The sequence below is a fragment of the Ylistrum balloti genome, unplaced genomic scaffold, assembly GCF_031769215.1.
Source record: "Ylistrum balloti isolate Yb309-2 unplaced genomic scaffold, AGI_CSIRO_Ybal_v1 Utg369576, whole genome shotgun sequence".
Taxonomy (NCBI): domain Eukaryota; kingdom Metazoa; phylum Mollusca; class Bivalvia; order Pectinida; family Pectinidae; genus Ylistrum; species Ylistrum balloti.
The window spans coordinates 338716-366111 of record NW_026781869.1 but is presented as its reverse complement, the minus strand read 5'-3'; the positions used below and the strand labels follow the sequence as shown (position 1 = coordinate 366111).

The window sequence follows — 27396 nt, the reverse complement described above, 5'->3', positions numbered from 1 at the left end:
CTCGGGGAAAAGAGAAACTATTTGATGTAAATGGAGGGTGTGGCTTTGCAGGTGAATATCATGTATAAAACAATACGACACAATGTGCATTTACTTGCAATTCTATCATTTATTACAACCATAAACACTATATCAAGCTCATTCATTGCTTAAATTTAAATTCCCCTCATAAACTTCTCTCTTTTCTATACCAGTACTAAAAACTGACATTATAATCCCTTAAGTGGAACGGTCATTTTGTGTACCTCTGCCATTTCTATGATAATACATTATACTGATCACAGGTTTGGTGTAATATATGATACTATGATTCACACTAAAGCTTCTCTATGGTTAGTCTATATTGTGGTAATGACATTCAAATGTAAATATTTGAATGTTGTATTTTGAGGTATTGATATTTCGTGATAAGTAAACATTTATTAAGTTCATTGATGGTGCTGGTTTCTTAAAATGTGTAAATAATTACACATTATGTAGAGGGTATACATTTCTGTACAGATATCACATAGCAATATAATGTATAGAGTGAAAAGCATTAAAACTACCTGTGATAATAAATATATTCCTATACATGTTTGTGAAATAGAAAGAAATTTTAATAAATATGTATTTTTCCACTTAAGATCTCCTGACCAGTCCAGTTAAACTAATCACCATTTGGTGTTTCTCAAGTTTCATGTTTATTCTTATGTTTTTTAAGTGCATAGTATGTTTTTCATTTCAGATAGGTTAGGATAGGATAAAGTTTATTGACTAGGAAATGGATTTCCTCTCCACTTTCATTGCATGTTATACCCGTACCTCGATTTATTGTAAAAAAATTCAATGAATATTTGGTTATATCTATAAATTCACTTACAATAACTTCTCAGTTTCAAGTAAATGAATACTTTTTCCATATATCCATTGTGAGAAAAAAGGATAATTTAAAAGAAAAAATGGTAGTAAGTTGGACAAGCATTGTTTATATGAATGTTATGGCTTGGATATTTGGTAATGCGTTTATCTTTTGTAGAAGCATAGGATTGACATTCTGTGATAAACAACGTTGGAATTCTAGCCTGCTGTACAATATTATAAATTACAATCTGATCTAGACTTCTTCTTGTCATGTTTCCTGAACATTGTCATTTTAATGTATTGCCAATGTCTTGCTGTTTTTAGTCATGAAATTTGTACAGTGGCCATAGTATAACTAAGACATATGTGTCATGTTAATTTTACTTATTGTATGACATTGTATAGAAATATGGGGAACTGCTTGTATCAAGATGTTCACCAGTATCATGGTATTGTATATATGTTATGTCAACTTTCTGTGATGAAACTTTCCATTGTAGGGTACCATTAAGTTTTGTGTATTTTACCAGCGTCAACTATCGTTTATAACTAAGCATACCTAATTACTCTAGATAATAAGGTCATATTATATTTGTTCAGTTTCAACGTCATTCCATTTAGTTCTTTTCATGTTTTTTTTAGAGTTCACTAATATAAAAATGCATTATGGGTATTTTTTACACAAAGGTTTTCATTGGATGATTTTCAACTAAAAGAGGGGTTCATTGGCTGTTTTTTTGTTGAGAGATGTAAGGGAGTTTGTTTTGTTCACAGAAAGACATGATGTCATTGCTAAGTTTGGTTAGTCTTAGACATGCTTACAGCTTTAGGATGATTATTCTTATGAAAGTAATGTTGATACTTTTTATGTCTTTAATAATAGTTTACATTTAATGTTTTATTTAGTTGTGTTTATGTTCCAAAGTTTGTATTTCTGGTAAATTCCATCATCAATTGTTTGAAACATTTTGTGAATTTAACGGTGACGGTTTGCTACCTTATTTAGAACAAAGCTTTATGATGATGGTTCCCACATTTTCTTTTACAGGTTAGGGTTTTGGTGAAGGTGAGAGAGTTCTATTGAGGTGTTTATGGTCTCTAGTTGGGATTAGGAATAGGATCTGAATTGTTCATGTGTATCGTTTTGTTGTTATCTTATTTTCAAAGATTTTATATCATTAATGTAAATTTGCAGAATTCGAAATTTTAGAGTAAAGGAAAACAAGAAAGAAGTATCTTTAAAAAATATATATAAATCAGAATTTTGTTTCTGACGTAATTTTACATTAAATTTATTTATGCTCCAAAAATTAGTGCTTATTTCCGGACATAACATTATGCTACCTTAGAAAAAGTATATTTGATTGTACTGTTTTATTTCCATTCCAGATTGTACTAATTTATTTCCATTCCAAATTATCAGTTGTTAGAAAATGTATTTATTTTATCATTACATAACATGCATATATTCTTATTTACATGTCAATTATGGGTAAAGCTTCACATTTGATGTTTGTAACTCAATATTAGATATATGAAAATAATAAGCCTTATATATTTATTTAACGATGCGATGTTAGCTTCTAGTCAAATCTTAGATTTAGAAAACATTTTCACAAAGAAAAATATTAGATAGAGAAACTGTACCTGTCATCCTACGAATTTTATCTACCTTACCTTTGTGATTTCGAAAACTTCCATTCAGTGTTTCTAAAATGTTGATTTGACTCTGAAAAGAAAATTGAGATAAGATTAGAATAATATATTTAGGTCAATTCAATCTTTACCTGAATTTGGAAAAAAAAATCATAAATTTGATTTAAACAGAGAATGATGATGAAGGTAAGTTGGTTTCCCTTGCAGTGTCCTTTCATTGATTAGCTACATGGATATTTTGAGCATTAAAATGCTTATAACTTATTGTAACAACCATGGTATCTGCATTGTGGAATATCTAAAAAATCTTGTTCAGAATAAATGAAAAATAAAACTATGATTGGTTTTGTGTTTAATATCGGATCACGTTTCTGCATCAAGTGTTCAACGTTTCCTATTGGCGGGAAATTATTTGGAGCATTCCGATACATGTGCAAGGTGTTATAGGGTGTATTCAGAATTGTACACATGTACTTGACCTTTTTTTACGTTGTAATTAACATGTTTCTAGACACTCATAATGATCAGATATCAAATTAGATACAAACATGCAGTTTCTAGCATTTGAAACAACTAAGAAAAGTAGAAGTACGGTTTTGATATTACCTGACATAGATGACTTTCAAGACATGGTTAGATTTAATTATGTTGGCGGGCTCGTATCGCATTAAGTACAATACATATCATTATATTGGACTTGCAAATAAATAAATAAATCACGGACTTGTTGCTAGAAAATGGACAACACGGATAAAAAAAATGGCACATTGACCGCTATTTATAAATCATATAAGTCATAGATCTTAATGAGATATAAAATGTATGAGTTCAATGAATTTGAGACTTGCTTTGTACTATGTATTTATATTGGCACTGCCACAGTAGAGAAAAAGTCTTTAAAAATCAATTTCTGATCATTGTCCCTCTTTCCTTAATGAGATGGGTTACTTTAAGATATAGTTAACAATAGATGTTCTTGATCCCGTCCAATTCGAGTCCTTGATCAAGAATTATAAGTTGTTAATTTGTTCAAATCTTAATTGCTACTATAATAATTATACGTTCCTGATGATTTCTGCGCACACTGACTTAGTAAAGTGTGAAATCATATAGGATATATGAGTCAAACGATGAGAAATTAGCCAATGAAAGAGATGACTAAAGTCACACCTGTCCAGTAAACCACAGGGGTTTCAGTTGCTGGCGCGTCCTTCAAAATAACTGACCATATGCACTCATATAATAAAATGTGATGTTTTTTATTGATGACCTGAATTGTAGCACTCTGATTCTTATAATAATCATTGAAAGTAGTTATTTTTTGTTTGTGAGTTTGAACATGGATATTTATTCTATCACGGATTCAAATTCGAAATATATCCGACATGATATTACCGTATAATTACGAATCAGTAGCTATAACCTCCATGTAGGCTACAACAGATACCTATATAACCATGGCTGCACGGCTCTCCGAGTCTAAGTCTGAAAAAAATACTTATTCATGACTTTCCCCTTCTACCTACAACTCGACTAGCGCTAAGGGGAAGTAACCCATGGTATCTCATTAACAAAATTATAGTTGCAAATGAACCAAATAGCTTCAAAATCTCACCATATTTCACCTTACTTTGTGAAAATATTACTACGTATTTTGTTATTTTAAACACCAATACCTCTCGACATGTTGGTTTTACTAGCTGCATTGAATTTCAAGTGAACCTGTGTACCATGTATGCAAATAATGTATCCACACAGACGAATTAATGGAACCGCATATAAAAAGTACACAAAGCGTCACTTTGTCCTTACACATGATACAAGTTAGATATAGTAGAGTTAAATGATTAATTAAACATCTCATTGCAACAGCTAGAGGAGCAAGAGACGATCAAGGTAAATCCAAAGAGATCGAAAAACACTGGACGATTGTCCATTGTGTTAAACTTTCAGTATAAATTCTGTTAGCATAGATAATACGTTTAAGAAAGAAACAGGGTTCAATAGTCTTTTTTGGAAGAAATATTGAAATTTCAAAGTCTACAATAAATAGGTATAGAATCTATTACGTAACGGCAGCACTGTGGTAAGATCGCTGCTCTGAGCTGCAAGGTTCTTGGATCGATTGCTTCTGTCAGGCTTTTTTATTGAAGGTTTTTTCCCTATTTTGTTTCGAAAGGACATAATGAAATCTTTGTTTGAGATGTGAAATGAAGTGCAAATATCAATCTAATCATTTTTACATCGTCTCCAATCACACACACACACATACACACATCTCTCTCTCTCTCTCTCTCTCTCTCTCTCTCTCTCTCTCTCTCTCTCTCTCTCTCTCTCTCCCTCCTCTCCTCCTCTCTCCTCTCTCTCTCTCTCTCTCTCTCTCTCTCTCTCTCTCTCTCTCTCTCTCTCTCTCTCTCTCTCTCTCTCTCTCTCTCTCTCTCTCTCTCTCTCTCTCTCTCTCTCTCTCTCTCTCTCTTTCTTGCGTATGTATGAAATATAAGAAAGTTGTGGGTAAGAGATTATCCTTACATTTGTTATAAATATATATTATTGTAGCATATTCATATATATCAATTATTTAAATGTAAGTTTGTTGTCTGATCAGTTGTAACTGTTTGTTTTTAATAATGCGGGAGAGGGCTTTTCATTCTTTTAATGCCCAATCCCTTTGTATCATGTGTATAAACTTCACCTCTACTGTAACGTTGTATTTTTTGTATTCAAGGTTTGTACATGTGTAATGTGCCAAGTGGTTTTTGTTCACATTTGAGTACGTGACATTACTTTCTTGGATTGATCAAGATTTTAAAGGCAGACAACTTCATTACTGTACAAAAGACACACAAGCGAGTAGCACATTTTAATAACTTAGATGTAAAAACAGTAGAGCCAAAGAATGAATTGAAATGCATCATACAAGTGTTTCGTCCTTCTATGACTCGTCAGTGTTGCCAAGGACCTAAATTTGGAACCCCACATGGTTACAAAAGAAACTCTAAAGAGATGGAAATAAAACAAAAAACTAAATGTAGATGGAGAGGTGCAGTATATGATTCAGACGCTGCATAAACAAGAAGACAATCGCCCATCCGGAACACCTGATATCGTATTCTTTCATTACGTTTGTGGTTTGTATACTGAACTCATTCATGGCTTCCTTCACTTGGCATATTATATATGTCTTATATACCCTCATGGAGATTGCAGGTGGTAGACACTAGCGATGGGCTTGAAGTCGTTGCGATTTGCCTTAACCTGAATGCCACGTTTTAATTCATTCGAAAAGTTACACGGTCCAGAAAATATAAACATGTACTCGCCGTAGTTTTAAAATATGGGGCCAGTGCCCCTCCCCATTTACATTTCGACAATTGTTTAGATATATCCAAGTCACCTACTAAGGTTCAAAGTCCAAGCATTTATCATCGCTGACGAGTCCAGCTGTATGATGCAATTAAATTCATGGTTTAGCTCTAAAGTTGTATTAAAAGCTGCTCTGCACTTGAGTGACTTTTGTAAAATCTTTGTGAAAGTTTTTATGGCGGTTTTAATTGTATATTCAAACGATGTTTTATGTTCATGAGATATAGAATATCTTTTGAACTAGTTTATATACTATGCAAACATGATGTTCGGGCTGTTGCAACCCTCCAATCTCCAATGCCATATTATCGAGTGTGGTGCATATAAATATTTTGTATTACTAATTTATTACATAACTAGTAATAGGCTCTCAACACATGTTCCATTTATTGGTATTACCATATAATCTCCTTCTTTTGGTTCCACATAAAATATTCCATGTATATAAAAAAAGTTACTGAGAGGTAAAATCAGTATGATACAAAACGCTTCTGAAGGTAAATGTATTTTCAAAACATTGATTCACGCACGTCGGTTGCGCAGTGGTAACGCGCTCGCCTTTCTTCTTGCTGTCCGATGTTCGATCCCTGGAATGGATGAGAAAATGTATTGGGTCACCTGCCCAAACATTTGGGTTTCCCCCGGGTACTCCGGTGTCCTCTCACAGTAGGACACCTCGCGTGCTTCCATCCGGGCCAACAAGAGTGATTAACATAAGTTGAAAAATAATTGAAATAAACATATTCTATCTATTGATATTTGCATTAAATGAACATAAAACAACAAAAAGGTAATGCCATTGATACTATCTACAAAGTACTGCTACAAAGTAGTGTTATCTGATATATGACGGTTTTATTGTATCATGACATTATCGTATGCTTGTCTACCGATTGTGTTATGTACTTTACCACAACATTTGATGTATAACAGAAGGATTGTATTGGCAGTAAGGTAAGTATTTCTATATTTCTTTGTATGATGAGACAAATATCAATTACTGTATGATTAAATCCTTGCTTTTAACGATTTCACTTTCCGTATATAACAAGAAGATTGTAATAAGCAAGTTGATATCACATTTCATTACAAATTCAAAATGCAATGTAAACACAAAAGAGTCATTTTATAAATTAAACTGCATCGGACAGTTGTTTCGTCCCTCTAAGACCTTACATCACTGACGAATTCTAGAAGGACTAAGTAGCTGTATGATACACTTTAATACATTATGTGGCTCTACTGCGTCTTATTTAGATTTGTATTAAATGGCACTATTCAAATATGTGTTTTTTGTACAGTCTTCTAATGAAATCTAAAACCGAATTCATATGCATTATTCAAACCAATAAAACTCAGTGGTACATGTACAAATATTATACAAAAGGCACAACAGTGAATAACAATTTATAATACAATGCTAGAATTAGACAAAACAGCGCAACATGAAGCACCAAACTGCATCATACAGGTGTTACTTTCTTCTAGGAGTCGTCAATGGTGATAAGGGTCTAGCTTTACCGCGGAGGCGACTGAGAGAAACCAGAATTGATCGAAAGAAATGTCAAAATCTAATCTGGGAGGTGCACAAGCTGAATAGTTTGATTAAAACATATGTTTGGTACATTTCATTTGCATCGGGGTTGGGCACAAGTTATACAACTTATGTAAAGCCCTTTCCCAAAATTTATCTATATTGATGACGTACTGGTTTTTAATAAAAAGAAATTGATTGACCTGCCGGTTTTGTTTTTATCCACCTCATTTGCATTTTGAGATTCACCTTTGTTATTGTAACCTGTACTGTAGGAACACCATTAAGATTTTCTGTAAATTTATTATACCTGCCGGTTTTGTTTTTATCCACCTTATTTGCATTTTGAGATTCATCTTTGTTATTGTAACCTGTACTGTAGGAACACCATAGTGCCAGAGGCAGACCACTCATCACTCTCTGAGGTGTAAAACTATAAGATAGAAAGACTAATTTATGCAGGGTCTAATGTTATTTCGAAAACTGTCAAATTGAAAAATACTTTAAGAATCATCGATCAATTCTAATACGCATGTAATCACTTCTAAGTCATAACTACACGAATTTTCCGTTTTCTTTTCAATCTGTAAACCAGCCAACAATGTTTTCCAAACCGCACAAAAATGCGATCCTGTAGCAGGGTTGTGCGCGCACTAAGTATTGGGTGCGCTGTGCCTTACGAAGACTGTACATAGACACGACACACCACATCACATTCACAAGCGCTGGCTAATGGACTATGTAGTTGAAATCCCATATCCATGAAATATCACATTCACCCTTCCGTCGAGGAGTTTTGTCGCGAAGTTCTCACATGTATAGCCGTCCTCTTGTTGTTATAGCGATACAGTTTTACAACTAGAAATCCCAGTCTCCAACAAGTCTCCAGAGACATAATGCTTCATACGATGTCCAATGACTCTCTACGTGACACTTGTGGCGCTCGTTGGCAGCAAATATAACGTGCACTGGGTATACAAAAACGTTACCCAACTCAGCTATTGGATTATACAACTAAAATACATATATACATAATAATGTGTATATATACGGACCGTCACATTATTTGAAATTGGGTTATATGGTTGGTTTAGTCGTCCTAGGTTGGGCCATTTGGTCACCTTCACCGTGAAGATGTTTACTGTGTAAATTTTCTCTTGTTTTGATAGACTTTGAGTAAAGTATATAATACATATCACATAATTAAAGAAAGGCTGTGTTCCTTGTGTATGCGTTATAATTTCTCGATACAGAAAATCCAGTTCGGGATTATACCGGATAGACATTAGGCTTGTTCAATAGAGATACATCAGGGTAACAAATTTCTTTACAAACTTAAAATTAAATGCAGTAGAACCAAATAATGAAATGCAAAACATCATATAGCTGTTTCGTACTTCTAGGATTCGGCAGTGAAATTAAGTCCTGAACACAAACAAAGAAAATATCGAAAACTATGAACGGTGGTCCTTGAAAATATACAAGAAAAAAGACCAGGTGTTCAGAATGGATAAACGTTTTCTGCTTCATAGCTGACATCCGCTATGTAAATAGCTGTCAATCCAAATGAATTATGACACATTCCCAAATGAAACGAAAACTAAGCAAGGTCAACAATGACAGAACCGGCAGGGAAACTAACGACCAGCAATCACGTCCAACTTCATAACGCACAAGGAAATAAAACAAAATCGAAACGTTATGACTACCATTAAACTTTCCCAGAATCTTCATCAATCTGAATCTTTCCAAACGCTGCATTGTTAGTTCTTTAGTCCAATGTCGATATCTGGAAGGAAAATAGTGATGGCGGAAACAAGCCCAAGAATATCGAATCTACATGAACATTTATATGGTGTAGGTTGGTAATGCAGGTATGATGCGCTCCAGAAGTGGAAAAAATTCACAGTAGAAGAAATTGTTAGAATTTTCCTGGAAGGAAAAGTTCGTAACATGCGGATGATTTGCAATTCTAGGACAGGACTTATTAATATCGTAATTGGTCGAAAAATTTCAGAACATTATAATTGGAGGCTTTCTTATTCCATAATTCAATAAAGATCATACTTTCCAAACACAGGATGGCTTTTAATAAATCTATGTGTATATTCTGTTCTGTGTCACTCTACAATGTCGCGGCTTGCATGTTGCGCCAAACGTCGGATGACGTCTACCAAAAGATTCTACCTTCGGTATTCCCAAAGGCGATGGTATGTTATTGTAAGGATCATTATATTCCGTCCTTTTATTCCTCTGGTAAAGTTTCACATTCCAATGTAATTATGGTGTAAATATGTTAAATGGAAGAAAGTATTTAAGTCTTGTGCGTTCTCGTATCCCATAGAAGATCGTATTTAAGACAGTTCTACAATCCCTACAGTGCATTTGTTTTTGGGTCCTTGCTCGATGTGGCTAGTAAAATTTAGCACATTTCCGTTGATATGAATATGTCCTTCATCTTAACAATAGGTTATTCTCTTTTGGTTCGTTCTATGTTTCAGATTAAAGTTAAGTTGATTCGACACTTACTATCAACGGCATCAGTCTATTCTGTAATTACCGAAGCATGGCGATCCTGAAATTGGAAGATTACGTCGTTCTGGTAGTAACTGTGCTATTGTCTCTCGGAATGGGTTTGTACTATTCCCTTAAAGGTGAGAAATTCAAGACAACAGCTCAATATATCATGGGTGACGGAGACATGGCGATACTCCCTGTTGCATTGTCGCTTCTCGTGTCGTATAAATCGGGAATCATGCTGTGAGGAATTCCTGCTGAGGTTTATATATACGGCATGCAAGTCTTGTTTTTATTCGTGGGCTTTGCTGTTGCCGATTTAGTCTCAATGTACATATTTATTCCTTACCTGAAGAATTTGGAAATGACCAGTATTTTCGAGGTAAGATCTGTAATATTGATACAGCCACAACTTTATCAGGTCTATTTTTCTAACGTTCATGTTTCCAAATGTAAAGCATAAACAGGGTGTTTACTAACGACAATGTATTATGACGTAACTGAACACTGTAATGGATACAAGGAACAGCAGACAACTGTATACGCTAGGTATATGTGGAACCTCGTTTCACGAGTGTCAAACAACATCACTGAATGAATTGTTAACATCTTCATAGAAAGTGTAAATATTTATTAATACCAGAAATATATTATGATATCCTCATTGGTACAATGACCTGAGTTACATCATCATCAGTTTTGTTGATTAACAACTGTTTTCTTTTACAGTATCTTGAGGTGAGGTACCAGTCCCACGTTATAAGACTATTCGGGACTATTCTGAGCATTATTTTTGGGGTATGTCCGAGTGTATAAAGATACAGGAATCATATACATTGATTATCAAAATGTAAAAAAGGTGTGTGGTGCTATGTCTTGATTATCATGATCCTTGAACGTTGTTTTATTTTGATACAGGTGAATTATATGGGAACCGTTTTAGCGATGCCTGCCGTTACTTTAAAGGCCGGTAAGTACGCACCTACGGTTTTGGTATGATTCCTTTTTTCCGTAGCATTATACAGTGCTTCCCAAACCTATTATGCTTAAATGTCGCAGTGATACGTTATAATTATCATCTTTGTTTTCGAACGAGAGGAAAACCTTTTAACTCACAGCAGCGGGTTTCGAGACACGTGCGTTGATGAAAAATTATGGAGAATTCATACGGTCGTGAAAACGATCTCAGTGTGAAATATTTAACATTGTGCATTTTCTTCTGTGTTTTGTTGTTTATTGCTCGTTGATTTGTCTAGTGGTTAAGTTGTTGTATACATAGTTCTCGTTTTGAACGAGACAATACTTACTTAAATTGACCGAAATTTACATTGTGAACGTTGTCTTATTATGGTCTTATTCTCCATGTACTGATTCAGGCAAATTGTTCCTAGTTCATAGTTTGCCATAGTTTCATCGAATTTCAGTTTGAATTAACACTCTGTCAAAATGTAGGTGTTTCCTTCGTTTCTTGGTTAATCATGACCAAGGTTGAGACCGTGCCCCCATTTATTGTGATTGACCTACAATTTCATTGCGGATGTTATCGATGAAGCAGACGTCTTTCCAGACTGTGTGGACCTTTTCTCACTGTGCTCATTAAATTTAGACTTTATAAATGTATTAATATATTTTTATTGTTTTTCTGTCATATTACTACAGCTTAATCATACTATACATTATCAACATAGGCTGAAGTTATTGCGCGACTATCACAATGTTGATTTTAGTTGCTTTGTTCTCTACCAAGTCTACATTGGTGCTTGTCACTGACGTTTCAGCCCATGCTCCATTATTTTTTATTCACAGTTGCTGGCTTAGACATCTGGTGGTCTATCGTCTCTCTTATGGCTGTTGTACTGATATACACATTAATTGTAAGTCACTAATGCAATATTAAGAAGGCTGTGAAAGTTTGGGTATTAATTATCTTTGATGGAGCCAGTCGTTCTATTACATAAATCAACACATTTACCATTATCAGATTAATGGATTTCCTCATTTACCAAGACTTTTATCTTAATTAGTTCAATGGCAGTAATCATTAAATAACTTTGTTATACCTATGGCATGATTTAAAATGTGTTCCTGTTTTTTACTACCCCTTATATGCCTGTCTCATCAGAGTGATTACAACAGCAGAGTATGTACGCTCGATGTACATGAAGCAGCACCCTTGTCATTTCCTTAAAGTTAACTTTTCTTTTATATAATCTGTTATGAAGAAAGGTATAGTAAAATAACGATCGAATGGTTCGCTAATTTAAGTGGTATTGAATTCGACAACCAAAATGTTTTCTTATTCTATTACATGATTTGTAATTAAAGGGAGGTTTCAAGGCCGTCATTTATTCTGACGTAATTCAAGCCGCTTTGATGTTTGGTGGGATGTTTGCAGTCATTATCAAGGTAACTGACCTGTAATGTATGATATCTAATGTAACTTACATGGTCGATTACATTTGGTATTTTTCCATTTTCGTAACTGTATCGTACTTTGATGGACGACTAACTATACTTTTTGACTAATATAATTCATTTGATAATTTCTCTTCCGTGTTTTCGATCACCAGGGTACAATGGATGCCGGTGGATTAGCTTCGACGTGGCAAAAAGTGTACGAAACGGGTCGCCTTAACTTTTTTGTGTAAGTTAGTCGTCTATTAGATTTGATTTGATTTGTTTATTTTCTTTAAGATAAGTTTTCTTTACTACTGCTTAGAACAGAAAAGTCTTAATTGTTCTAGAGATACTTGCAGAAAAACATAATTAAGCAGATCAGTGTCAAAGTGTCGCTGGTTTCAGAAATCACAAATTTTATGTTAAGCTTTTCACAGAAAAAATAAAGCAAAGTCAAGGCGGGAAGCTTATTTGGAGAAATCACCAGACCTTGCAACGCCTTGCAATACCTAACTGAGGTGATTTGTGTTTCTCAGGAAGGTCGAGTCAGAATATACTAGCCAATATGTATGGGAACTTCTGTGGAAGCATCTACAGCTTAGATTTGTTTATACAAACACACATACAAATGACAGTTAAATAATACTAACTGTAATTATATAATAAGTTATATCAATTGCTTTTATTTAGATTTGATGTCGATCCTACAGTTCGGCAGTCCTTCTGGAGTGTGTTTGTTGGCGGTTTTATACTGGGTCTGATGAGACCTTTCATGCAAACATCCTTTCTCCGGATTAAAGCGACTCCAAATATACAAACAACTCAAAGGTTTGAATATGTTTCGGACAAACTGTTAAAACCTAAATGACAGTTAACAATATACTACTGTCTCTTCGTATTTAAACATTTCTTTCTTGGATGTGTTTGGTATCTTTCAAGTGTGTCCTTATGATATCTGTAAAGCCGGGCGATACATTATTTCATATTTTACCACTGCATGGCTCGTGACAGTTGGGATCTACTTTCATATTAATAACATGCCAAAATGCTACAAATATAATGTAATAACTCATAGCTTTTTGACTCCAGGAATATAGAATGCAAACAATGCTTATTCAAATTTATGACACTTGTCGGAGTGCAAAATTATTTTGCCATTATTTTGATGCCGTCATCATGGCATGGAATAAGTGCCCCGTGGCTGTTCCATTCATAAAGCCAACATTTAATACGTACATGTGTATGTTATTTGAAATTTTAAAAACTCACAAATATTCAAGATTCGAATGAGTAACCCTATGTTATGTAAATGACGATTGAACTCGAAACGGTAATACCACTATTAAACTGCAGCACTATGTATTGAATAGTGTCGCTTCTATGCTTTATACCTTAATTCATAAACACAGCATTATCTATATTTATGTTCTTCGTTTTATAATTTCTGGGGAAACATAACCTAAAGTGAAAATACCAATGTATAAATATATATGTATTCTAAACATTAATAATTACTTTCAGAATGTATCTCGTCTCCGCCATACTTTCGCTGGTGATACCAATATTGACAACGGTGGGTGGGGCCATTATGTTCGCTTACTACAACCAGAAAGGATGTGACCCCTTACTTTCCAAACAGTTGGACAACTCAAATCAGGTTATAACATGTCATAAATGTAGGGGAATGTTAACAGTTGCTCGTTAAGAAATATTCTGTTTCTTTGTGCGCTATTAGCTGGATGTGTTTGATGCTCCTTAGTTTGCCTGTTTGTTCCGTTGTTCTATACCTTGTTGTCCTTACTTACTCGTGTTGGACAAGATTTACATGACGCTTACTTTTCCGGAATACCTGTTTTTATTTTATTATTTTGTCGTGAGTATCCTTGTAAACTTTGTTTTGTTGAATTTGAGTTTGGATTAAGATTATGTTTACATGTTAGTAATTTCCCCCCGATTTTTATAAAGAATCCCAGTATCGAAATTCGTATTCCAACAATTATTACGTCAGGTCTTGTTATTCCATCGATATCGTTCATCAACATTTTGAAATAAATCTGACATCCGATAAGTCGTTCTATTAATACGTTGATATCTTTTTTTCTCGAGGGATTTGTTTTTGTTCTAGTTTGTTTTCCTAGAGATATTCAAATGTAGTTTTCTTTTGTGAAATTACTTACACCTAGTATGAGACTGAGCTTAACATGAGTTAACATCAAAATACCGGTATTCATGCTATTGTAGTGCTTATTATAAAAACATTTTAAGTAAAGTAAGAAACATCTAATTATCGTAGTAATCTACATTACCTTATTTAATTCGAGCATTCGAATATTGTATTGGAAAATGACAGAAATTGTGTCGTCGAATGAAATAGCTTGATAGTGATTTAATCGATTTTGCATAGCGTCATGTCGAGTAAAGTAAAGTAGATTGATATAACTGGAAATGTGTGAAACATTGTGCTACCTGTCGACACAAGTAATGCTACAATAATTAATAAACCAAATTTAACAATATCGTTACTAGTTGATGCCTGCCATGGTGACAGAGATATTTCAAGATATGCCGTTCCTACCGGGTCTATTCCTGTCTTCTTTGTTTAGTGCCTCTCTCAGGTGAGATATGTTGGTGTTTTCATGATTTTTCCCTACTTATCTCTTCCTGTTTACTCGGATTAGTGACACTCTCAGATTAGGAATGTTCTACCTACCTCTTCCTGTTTTCTCGGATTAGTGACACTCTCAGGACAGATATGTATACCCACCTCTTCTTGTCATCTTGGATTAGTGACACTCTAAAGTCATATATGTCCTACCGACCTCTTCCTATTTTTTTCGGATTAGTGACACTCTCAGATCAGGAATGTTCTACCTACCTCTTCCTGTTTTCTCGGATTAGTGAAACTCTCAGAACAGATATGTATACCCATCTCTTCTTGTCATCTTGGATTAGTGACACTCTAAAGTCATATATGTCCTACCCACCTCTTCCTGTTTACTCGGATTAGTGACACTCTCAGATCAGGAATGTTCTACCTACCTCTTCCTGTTTTCTCGGATTAGTGACACTCTCAGGACAGATATGTATACCCACCTCTTCTTGTCATCTTGGATTAGTGGCACTCTCAAGTCACATATGTCCTACCCACCTCTTCCTGTCTTCTCGAATTAGTGACACTCTCAGGACAGATATGTATACCCACCTCTTCCTGTTTTCTCGGATTAGTGACACTCTCAGGACAGATATGTATACCCACCTCTTCCTGTTTTCTCGGATTAGTGACACTCTCAGGACAGATATGTATACCCACCTCTTCCTGTTTTCTCGGATTAGCGATACTCTCAGGTCAGGAATGTCCTACCCACCTCTTCCTGTCTTCTCGAATTAATGACACTCTCAGGTCAGGAATGTCCTACTTATCTCTTCCTGTTTTCTCGGTTCAGTGTCCCTCTCAGGTGAGATACGTATACCTACCTGCTTTGCCTTCACTATTTAGTGCCTCTCGTAAAGATAAACTAACCTGTATTTTATTTTCCAAATCAAAAAGACAGTTACTGGTATTTCACCTTGGCTTCCGCAAGGTTATTTATCTAGATTAATAAATATAGTAAATATCCCTCAATTTGAATGTCTTTCGTACAATATTTGAGATTGCATTTGTTAGACATCCCAGATGAATTCTGTATACATTCTCATTGTCAAAGATTATTTGAATACTGGCATATCTCAGAAATAATTCGCTGTGTGTCTGATTTACATTTACCAGATACATGAATACATGAAGCTTTGTTTCTTATTTCAATAATGAACCTTCAGAAAGACATTCAAAGCGTTTTTGTTTATTCTTTTTATACGAAATTACATTTAGGTGAAATTATTTTAATTGTGACACTTGTCTTTTGAATAAATCATCTTTACATTTGATATATAAAAGAATGAAAACTAATGCATAAATTAACGTTTGTTATATAGAAACAACTGGTGTCTCTACATTGTACGTTGGTTCTACAGAATACATTAATTATGTATATGTATCTACATTTCCTATCTCATATATGATTTGAACTGTCAACTGGTTATATTTAGAAATATCATTTTCATTGTGACATGCTGAGGTCATTCATTCTATTATGCGCAATCCAATAATACAGATGTAAATATTTCAATGCATGTACAAGTTTGATAAAAGTACAAATCGCTCCATGTTGCAATCTTCTGCAATATTGAAGAGGAAACGATAACTGTTGTCTCATGATAGTCAGTGGCATTTAGATAATGATATAGATGCGCTTTATGTAGGTCTACATGAACCCTTATTTGGAATGTGAAATGGTTTTAATATTCCTTGTTAACAATAGCAATATAATCAGAACTCTTGACTTTTATATTGTTCCTTTCGTTGAAACAAATTTATTGGATTTATGCTGTTTTGTTTCGTTTCTAACGTTCAAGATAAATGCAAAATTCCATTCATGATGTTTTCTTTTGACAAATCTGCAACCTTGACGTTTTTGTTCGCTATTTCGTACTTAAATCAATGATGATGGCCTGATGCCATCCCAGCATGTCACCATGAATATGATAGTTACAACAAAAACAAACTTATATAACGCTACCAATGCAATGAAATTTACACACAATACTTAAATGTCTATCTCCTGCATTGAAGTACCCTATAATTCTGTAAACGAGTCCAACCCTCAGATTTATTTACCGAAAATGTACATCTGTGTCAAATGACAATATTGTCCAGTTTATGAAGCCGTATTTTGGCATGACGATATTGTGTTTGTCAAACAGCCACTCGGCTATATTTCTGTATTTAATAGACTTGATATATTTCAGTACATTGTCGTCGGTACGAAGCATATGTTTTGCTCTATTGATGTACTTTTGTAAGACCATTCCTTATATATTTCAGTACACTGTCGTCAATATTAAGTAGCTGTTCGGCTGTTTTTTGGGAAGATATCGTCAGACCACACACCAAAGCGATGTCCGAAAGACGAGGCATTGTTATTACTAAACTCGCAGGTTAATTGTTTCTGTTGTGTCATTCTTTCATTCCCCTTTACTCCTTTTCTCTTTCTTACAGTACAAATACAATATAAGCGGGGCGTGTTAGAGATGAAGCAGAGGCATACCTTTTAGAACTTTTTGTCCTTGTAATTTTTTATGAGGACGGGGAGGGGTAGAGATGGTTTGGGTTTTCTACGTGTAAATCTGTCATCATGTTCTGAACCATTTACAGGGAATATGAGCTTACGCGAGTATTCAATTGACTTGTCGGTATTTTCTTTGTTGTTATCATTCCATTATACTCGTTTCTAACCCACATTTTCTTAACTTCTCACTTATATATCCTTTCTTATATTCCTACTTACATATATCCTTTCACAGAGTTTCTTTGTTTCTCATCTACCTGGTCATGTCTTCCAGTTGACACATAGATTAACTTTAACTTTTATAAAGATTTTGAGCTGAATTAACGAACTAGACCAATGTAAACTGGCAGCAACGCAATTTGTCTAAGCTGTACACGGGAAGACTTTCAACATAGTTTAACTTTTGTGTTATTCGTAATAAGGGCGAAACTATCAGACGTGCGTATTTTTAATGTTACAGTTTAAATATTTGTTTGCATTCACATACGAGCAAAATTAACAATTAACCTTTTCATACAAAATGAGTTTTTCCATAGCCAGTAAATACCATGGTTTTTTCATCTTATTAATTTTTTTTCCTGTTTTAGAAAGGTTATTATTATTATTATTATTATTAATAGTAGTAGTAGTAGTAGTAGAACAATTTTAGAAGTTTTAGAATTAACAGTACGTAAATAGGTACGAAATTAATACAAATTAAATACAAAAGGTGCTTATTAATTATTTCAAAATGGTCTTATTCAGTTTTAGGATTTGGCATTAGTGGAGTGGCCGTTGCTATTCTTGTCTCCCATACGGAAGGTCCTGTCATCCAGGTGGGTATAAAACGTGTGAACCTGTGCATGTCTGTTGACGTAGGCAACAATTCGCAGTCACCAAATTAGACAAATAAACGCCCAATTACGGACAAACATAGACAATTATTGTCTGTGTAATTGTTTCATGTTTAATCATCCTTAATGTAAAGGAAAAGGATCATAGCATATCTAACCACATACAGATAAAAGTGTTCCGAGGGTACACGTGACCATGTTGTTAAAACACCCTCATGTAAACATAATTACCGTTTAAATTCAAATCCGGTGAAACGAAAGCAATGTATGAAGCAAAGAAACGTTTACATGTTAACTGCAAGGAGATATATTGTTCCCGAAAGGTTAATACCATCTGCTTCACTGACAACATCCACCACATAAATCTTGGTCAATCTATTTGAGTGATGTCACGTTCCAAAGGTCAAAATTATGGAAATATCAGACATAGCTAGCAAGCATTAGCCACGTCAAAATCCATAACTTACACGGATAGGACACATTTCCCACTGAGAGCCTTGTGATCACCATGATGGTTTCATAGTTTACATGTCAGCTGTCGACATCTTATCAAGTTACCCTTGAATATCGGATCAAATACGAAAATTAAATAAATTAAATCTGTTTTGAAATGTTACTCTTCAGAAATGGAAAATCGAAATCCTCATGGCCATATTTGTTTCCAAAGATCGTTGTACGATGTTAATGTAGGTAATGATGAAATTGTTTTTCGTTAAAGTTAAGTAAATACAAATAGGGAAATACGATAGTATCCTGTGCCTGTTTATTGTTTTGCTTTAGATGTCTCGTATCAACAGATGTATAAAAATAACAGAATAGATTTAATGAAACAAGTACAAGCATCATTAAATTATAAACGTTTAAAGACGCAAAAACAAGAAAAAAAATCCTCACGTTTTGATATGAAATATTGGCAGATATTTGACAGTTACATTTTGTATGTATAGTGTTTTATCTTTATAGATATTCTCTACAACATCTGGTATGATAATTGGTACAATGGGAGGAATCTTCATTCTTGGCTGGACTATACCTTGGGCAAATAAATTCGTACGTACACAACCTCTCTTACTTTCTATTGCCTTTTCGTATACAATTTAATGTCCTTTTTTAATTAGTTATACAAAGCTGTTTCTTTTCTATTCTAATTAATACCGAATAAACATAAACCATTCAAAGTTTATTATTTGTTCACCTGTTCACTTTTTGCCCAACCTTTGGTCCATCCTAAAAACGTTTTGTGATCATGACAGTAAATGTTGACCTGTAAATCACACATGAATGGCACGTGCCAGTAATAACGACTAATTATAAAACTATAATGCGATATTATGGCGACCATTTGTAATATTCTTAGGGAGCTCTGATTGGAGGCGCGACCAGCGTGCTGTTGGTTGGATGGATCACTGTGGGCAAAATGACTTCATCTGCATTAAAAAGCAGCCCAAAATTAGAACCCGCTTCCATACAAAACTGTCCGATCATCAATATTTCTTCTTACCAATCATACACCAACGCCTATACAGCCGTTCAACTTAATAGCACAAATGTTTCTGCAACTGACCTAACATTGGGATCGAAGGATAGCATGGACGGACCGTGAGTGACACAAATTTTCCAGTAACAGCCAGTTATGGTTTTTTTTAAAGCATGATTTGCTACAGACATAGATTTGTGTGAGAGCATGAGAAAGCTGTGTAAGTGTCCACTTGGTTTCTGTTTTGTTTCGAATCGATGTTTCTCAAATGTACACATTTTGACGCTTTAAAGGTAAACAATAATCATATCTTGTTTAATTCCACAAGGAAACTACGGGGCAATTTTGAAGAACATTTTAGCATGCCATTGAAATTTGCCACTTTCTTATAATCGGCTAACTGTTGTCCAGTCAGAAAACTGCACTCATTAGATTCTTCAAATGTAAATTCATATTTAAAACAACTTAATCATACACATGTAGTAAGTCAAATTAGGCAGAAAAAATTAGGAAAGTAACCGAATACTGGGATGTGGTTTCATATTCTTCAGAGGGAAGATGTGCAACTCTAAAATCTTATTTTCTCGCCTGTTATTGTTGAAAGAGTATATATTTTGTTGCGTGTTGATCCTCCGACCACACTCAGAAGTGAATACCTGTTTAATTGTCGATATGAATGTTTAAATGTTCTTTTAAGGCATGGTGTGGATGTGCTGTATTCACTATCTTTTCGCTGGCTTGGACCGATGTCCATCCTCATCGTGATCCTAATTGGTGCTATCGCTAGCCGTATGTCAGGTAAATCCTTCCGCCTGATATTGCCTTTATCATGTCCATTACTGGGGTATTGGAATTGGTTTCATCTGATTATGCTTGTTAACCTGAAATTTGTTATAAAGTTTTGCCCTTCAGCACTGCAATATAACATAATCCGATAATCAAGACTACAATTTATACACAATTGCTGGATTGAATGACACTTAATCACAGTCTAGAGTATTTTTCTGCTTCTTCCTCATTTACAGATATTATATTCTATTATGACTTTTTGACACTCATTCACAGTACATTTAGACATAAGATGGCATTTACATATAATATTTACAGAAAGGCCGACTGTTGCGCCAGGACTAGTTGTACCCATTGGTGAACTTATCTGTGGCTGTTGTCCTTGGCAGAAGATGGAAAATGTCCATTGTAGTGTGAAATATCACAAATCAACAACTGTAAGTAGGTTTCGTAGTTGGAGATACCAAGTCTAACAATGCTTTATGATAAAAATCTAAACGTAAAATTAGTTTGTTTTAGTGGAAAGGCTGATGAAATGTTCTTTCATAAAATAATCCTCCAAAAAATCGTCATGTTAAGAAATTTGTCGTTTTCAATTACAATACGCATGGCCATGTTTTTAATAATGCAATCATATACTAAAGGTATATCAATTTGTAGACGAATCTGGATGAACCGGAGACGCGACACAAAATGAGAGACGTTGGCATGAGTGAGTTTCCGGTTTAATTAGAGAAGCTAATTACAATAAATTATGTTAAGGTTGTTTTCATTAATTAAGACATGTATTGGAAATATACAATTAGCAATCGGAAAACAGATTTATCTCATGTTTACTTCATATCATTGGAGCTGAATAAAACTCTGTATAATTTTTCAGTACCTATCAAACGTAGACTATTCAAAATCATTTACATTTAATTTGACGTTGAGTAATTAAATTATCAAACCATAGTTTTATTATTGATTTGTTTTTCACATTGCACATAAATGGAATATGAAAGTTACCGTTTGGGATGTTTCTACTTTCCCAGCCTTACTAATCCAAAAAGCACCTGCAAGATTAAAGAGTAGCATATAACAAGTGAAAATTCATGTCATGTTTTGTAAGCCTGAGCAGATAGTATGAGCCATTCAAAACTTACTATAATGGTTTAAGAATGATCTTTCTGGCATAATGTAAAGAGTATGTAATGAATATTATAATTCGTAGTTTAAGAATCGCAAATGCAGAATTATGCCAAGGATCATTCGTCACTACAATCACTATATGGAAGAAATGACTACTTTCGTTTAAACTAATTTTGCAAATGATACTTACCTCCATGTGAAAACAGATTACCACCAACCTCGGGTTGAACAAACCTGTTAATACGGACCTTATAACATACGTGAACGCACTACCGTCTGGGATATGAACTTTAGTCCTCAAAAGTCTGAATAAGTTTTCTGCTATCCTTCTTTAAACATGATGAAATGTTCTTTCATAAAATAATCCCCCAAAAAATCGTCATGTTAAGAAATTTGTCGTTTTCAATTACAATACGCATGGCCATGTTTTTAATAATGCAACCATATACTAAAGGTATATCAATTTGTAGACGAATCTGGATGAACCGGAGACGCGACACAACATGAGAGACGTTGGCATAAGTGAGTTTCCGGTTTAGTTAGAGAAGCTAATTACAATAAATTATGTTAAGGTTGTTTTCATTAATTAAGACATGTACTGGAAATATACAATTAGCAATCGGAAAACAGATTTATCTCGTGTTTACTTCATATCATTGGAGCTGAATAAACCCGTGATATGAACTTTAGTCCTCAAAAGTCTGAATCAGTTTTCTTTTTTTCTTCTTTAAACAAACAAAACACTAATCATTCATCAACGTATCACATCACACTTTCATTTCAAAATATGCAACACGACAAAAACACATGTGGTAAAAGCTTACAATAGACTCATGTCCAAAGGTAATCAGGAGAATGTCATCAGTCAAAATTTAGGATGAATCTCCAGGAATATGAGTATATAGTCTGTAATTGTTTTACATATCAGTCCAAAAATCTGCCTTACGAGGTGGCTAGAATTAGGACAGGGACAAAACGTTATCAATATTTCTTCATCTGTTATTGATATATATATATATGTACACTGAGTATACATGTATGTGCATTAGGTCTGGCAAAGTGTGAGAGTTACATACTTTAATGTCTTACGTATGACTTACCTCCCTTTACTCAGTGTTTCTTTACAATTTACCTAAAACATAATTTTGAATCTAGTACCGTGTAAGTAATGGTGTGTTCTACGCCACTGTGTTGCCTGTTTTTCAACGTTGACTATTCTTTCAGAGTTGTCCTTTGTCAATGTATCCTGAGCAGGAGGGGGTAACGTTAAAATTACATAATGGGATCGGTGACGAGGCAGAAGAAGCTTACCCTGATCTTTATCGCTTTGTACTTTTTCAGGAGTGACCGCATAAAGCATAGTTCTGTTGAAATTTCGGTATTTTAGACGATTTTATGTGGTTCAAGGAATTTTATTTCCCGTTAAACTAATAATGACAACCGTAAGTCATCATCCTATTCATTTGTCGTGATCCTGTTTTGTAAATTGCTCTGTAAACTCTTGGCATCTTTCATGGACTTGTGATATTGGGACCAGGATCTTGTGTATTAACAGTGACATGAAAACATCACAAGGAAACAGAGTAGTTATTATTCCAAGAATAACAAACACTTATCGATTCTCATTCATTGGCACTCTTTTTTGATAAAAGAAAAGTTCGTAAATAAAGTTTTCAATAATTGCTGTTTGTGTAAAAGAGAAAAAATCTTTTTGAAAGAAACTAAATACCAAATCGTTTAATCTCATCGCGAACACAGGTTTGTTACTATATAGAAATAAAAAAAAATCATTAACGATAGGTAAATCGATATAATCCCGCTTAAGACACAGCTTTCTTAGTTGTATATTGTAAGTAAAGACGACCGCTCACTATCTTTTTAAATCTAATATATCGTATATCAACAAAATCAACAAAACATTTAAGTATTGGGCAATATCAGCGCCATACAAACCTAATAGATTTTTTGTGTTAGACAAACAAATGTTTGTTAACATTGTTTACGCTGTAATGAACCGCTCTCTTTATTAACACAAATTGCTCTCGGCGATAGTCAATAAGTGGCCTACAGTTCAATACGTAACCGTGATGTCTTCGGAGTGTTGAAGGAGTGTGTCTACATTGTCTACACTGATAAAGGCACTCTGTTTGAAGAGCCATTACATTTGGTACAATGAGAAATCGAGTCAGATATATTCTTCTTAAAAGGACGACCAAACAAAATAAAATAGTAAAATATTTCGCAATGAAATGATGACAACCAGGAAACCTTCCTGTACAAAGGCCATTCGATACATTTTTTTCATTTTTGTTATAGATAAATTGTTAGTTATTATTTTATTGAAGTTACTCAAGTGTTCCCCTTGGCAGAAGAACAATTTCACAATCACGTTTTGGTATACAGACGAGACATTGGCATATCACAGCAAATATTGAAATGTAGGGAAATACACAGAAAAAGCATTTTCACAAGTAATGAAGTAAGGGCTTCGGTCAAAAAGACATCGTGTGGAATTTCGTTTTCGTGAAGCTTTGTCTCTAATATGCTGCATGGAATTCGGTCATTTTTGGTTCATCTTCATGCGAATTACTTTTATTGTTTCCACATCTATGCATTGTATTTAACTACTACAGCATTGTTTATCACTCGATTAACTAAAAAAAATGGCGCTTTTAAAACCGGGATATTGATAAGGTAATTATGTTCTCTCACGGATAATAACCTGCTGTTGTATTGTCTGTTTATATTCTGTAGCCCCTCGTGGTATTCAACTACAAGTATATCTGTTAACCATGTTCAGGGTTTCCTGTCTCTCCTGAATAAAGGTAACAGCCATGTATTAATCAAGTTTGACACATAACATGCTGGATATTCAAGGGGTTTACTATGACGGAGAAGTCACATCCTGTTCAACAGTATCATATCCAAATTTGCTCTGCTCCATATATGGTATTTTTTAGTTTTTGTTTTATAATAGAACCTTCTAATGAAATAAAGCATTGAAACATGTGACTTAAGAAAGAAAAAGTTTACCTGAGTAGGTTATTTCATCGTCTGGCAACATTTATTTAGACATTTAAGGGAAAGTAACGATAAAATTGCTACCTATAGCTTACCCAGCAACCGTCTGAATATTTCTGGTGTGAATAATGATTAGAGTATAGAAATAAAAGTGTTCAAACATTGTTACAACCAATAAAACAGCAGTAGATTGTTAGTTCCGTTTGACAATATCGCATATTAGAGCTTAAAGTGTCGAAATAAAATGCGATCACAATGAAAAACAGGTCGATAATTTTACTTAAAAATTTATTTAAGTTATAGAATAATATTGTTATCCGCGAGAATAAAGATCATCGTCGGTTCATCATAGAGAATGTAGATAGATTGTAATTTCACACATATATGACATTAACAAATAGTCTGTGAACTAAGAAGACTTCCTTATTGTAAGGTCACAGCGACTACAGTAGCATGTTGCGTTGGACATAGCTCAAGTCGTTTGAACCGTTGGAACACCGAATTTAAGTTACACATCAAATTCTTAAATTTGCGGTATCATTTATTAATTTGAATCATGTTAACTTTCAATATACTGAATGACTGGTAAATAAGATAGACGCCAAATAAATCGTAATACCGGTGGACGTTCAGAAAACTGAATAAAAGGTTAGCACAGTGGATGTTCGGAATACTGAATGAAAGGTTACCGAATTGGACGTTCGGATTACTGAATGAAAGGTTACCGAATTGGACATTCTGAATACTGAATGAAAGGTTACCGAATTGGACGTTCGGAATACTGAATGAAAGGTTACCGAATTGGACGTTCGGAATACTGAATGAAAAGTTATCGTAATGGACTTCCGGAGTATTGAATGAAAGTTAATTATGATAGATGTTTGGAATACTGAATGAAATGTTAACATAATGGACTTTCGGAATACTTCATGAAAGGTTATCATAGTGGATGTTGGAGTAATGAATGAAAGGTTAGTATAGCGGATGTATTGAATGAAAGTATATCATGATAGACGCTCGGAATACTGAATGGAATGTTACCATAATGTACTTTCGGAATACTGGATGAAAGGTTACCGGATTGGACGTTCGGAGTACTGAATGAAAGGGTAACATAGTGAATGTTTGGGATACTGAATGAAAGGTTACCATAATGTGCGTTCGGAATACTGAATGAAAGGTTACCATAATGTGCGTTCGGAATACTGAATCAAAGATTATTATGATAGACGTTCGGAGTACTGAATAAAACGATAGCGTAATGAATATTCGGAATACTTTGACGTTCGGAGTATGAAATGAAATGTTATAATCAATGTTCGGAATACTGAATGAAACGTTATGGTGTTAGACCTACGGTGTACTATATAAAAGGTTTGGAAATTGAATAAACAACGATCAACGGTAACAACAAGAACAAGACGTTGGAAGGCAAGTAGGGGAATGTAGACTGATATTGTCACTGAATCAGCTTTCTATATCGCGGTCTCCAAGAAACTCCCTCGCTCACAGATCAATTCTCTTCTTTGTAGTCCTACCAAATTTCCTGTCGAGCAATAGCAAGATATCTTCATCTAATGCAGACCTTACTTCAATGAAAATATAGATGATTTTGATATTATGTGTGCAAAACATCATATGTATTTCTGTCTCCTTTCATTTACCAATTCATACATCCTTTTAAATCTTTCCGTCTGGGTTTTTTCCGGATACTCCAGTTTCTGTGTGAATACGTTTAAGAAATTAGACAATCATACATTCTAAATTAATACTTAACTAACCCTTGTCCTATGTAAATGCATGAAAAGTGGATTTCTGTCGAATCGGTTTCGCCTCGTGTTTTCTAAAACGACACTGATAAGACCAAATTAGACCTGTTGCCATTAACTCCTTTTGTTACGTTGATCATTCTTTCCTGGCTGCTCACTCATTGCTTAGTTTTCTAATATTGGTGTTCCTTCTGACACCAGTTATGTAACAATAGCTGTTGAGAGGACGTCAATAAAGCCGGTAAAGACAAACCCACACGCTCCTAGACCTTTTACTAGATGCAATATAAAAAGTTTAATCTAATGACAGCATTTTTCAGAAAAAAATGAAAATCTTGTAGCATACTTAACAATCGTGTATAAGATCCGGATACGAAGCTCGGAACTACTCGGAACATTAGTATTTAATTGTGATTTCGTCTTCCACCACGTTTGTACTAGACTTTTAGAAATAAAAAAAATGAGTAAGTTTCATTTATTAGTAAAGAGTAGGAAAGTGTAATATATCTTAATTTTACGCATCTCTAAAGTTGGGATGAAAATAGTTCTCGCTTTTATATTTTACATTTGTAACGTGTAGATAGATTTATGTTACAAGACCTCCTCAGCAGGTGACAGCAAATTGATACATAAACATTATCTATATTGAGACCAGAATGTCGGTACATGGCAGTTCAGTGTGCTTCAATTCGAGGTCGACATCCTGGTAGTCTTCCTCGGGACTATATACACGTCAGTGAAATATGATTAATTGACTTTAACATCTGCAGTACTAAATACATAAATATACATGCACATAAAACACCACCGTTGGACATTCCTCACATTGATGTAACAGTACATGTACTTAATGGACATTTAGAATGGACGATACTTAATTTGGATGAAAATTTTGAAGAGA

The 27396-nt window shown here is 34.3% G+C and overlaps 1 protein-coding gene across 1 annotated transcript; it reads left to right on the top strand.

Moving 5' to 3' along the window:
• Positions 1 to 9962: 9962 nt before the first annotated feature.
• LOC132565466 (sodium-coupled monocarboxylate transporter 1-like) lies at positions 9963 to 21303 on the top strand. Its single transcript, XM_060230117.1, is given in 16 exon segments — positions 9963 to 10295; positions 10643 to 10711; positions 10832 to 10883; positions 11720 to 11787; positions 12239 to 12319; positions 12484 to 12557; positions 13001 to 13138; positions 13832 to 13967; positions 14837 to 14925; positions 17232 to 17344; positions 18220 to 18290; positions 19272 to 19358; positions 19666 to 19907; positions 20483 to 20583; positions 20893 to 21011; positions 21235 to 21303. Coding segments are annotated over 16 exon segments (1842 nt in total).
• Positions 21304 to 27396: the final 6093 nt, after the last annotated feature.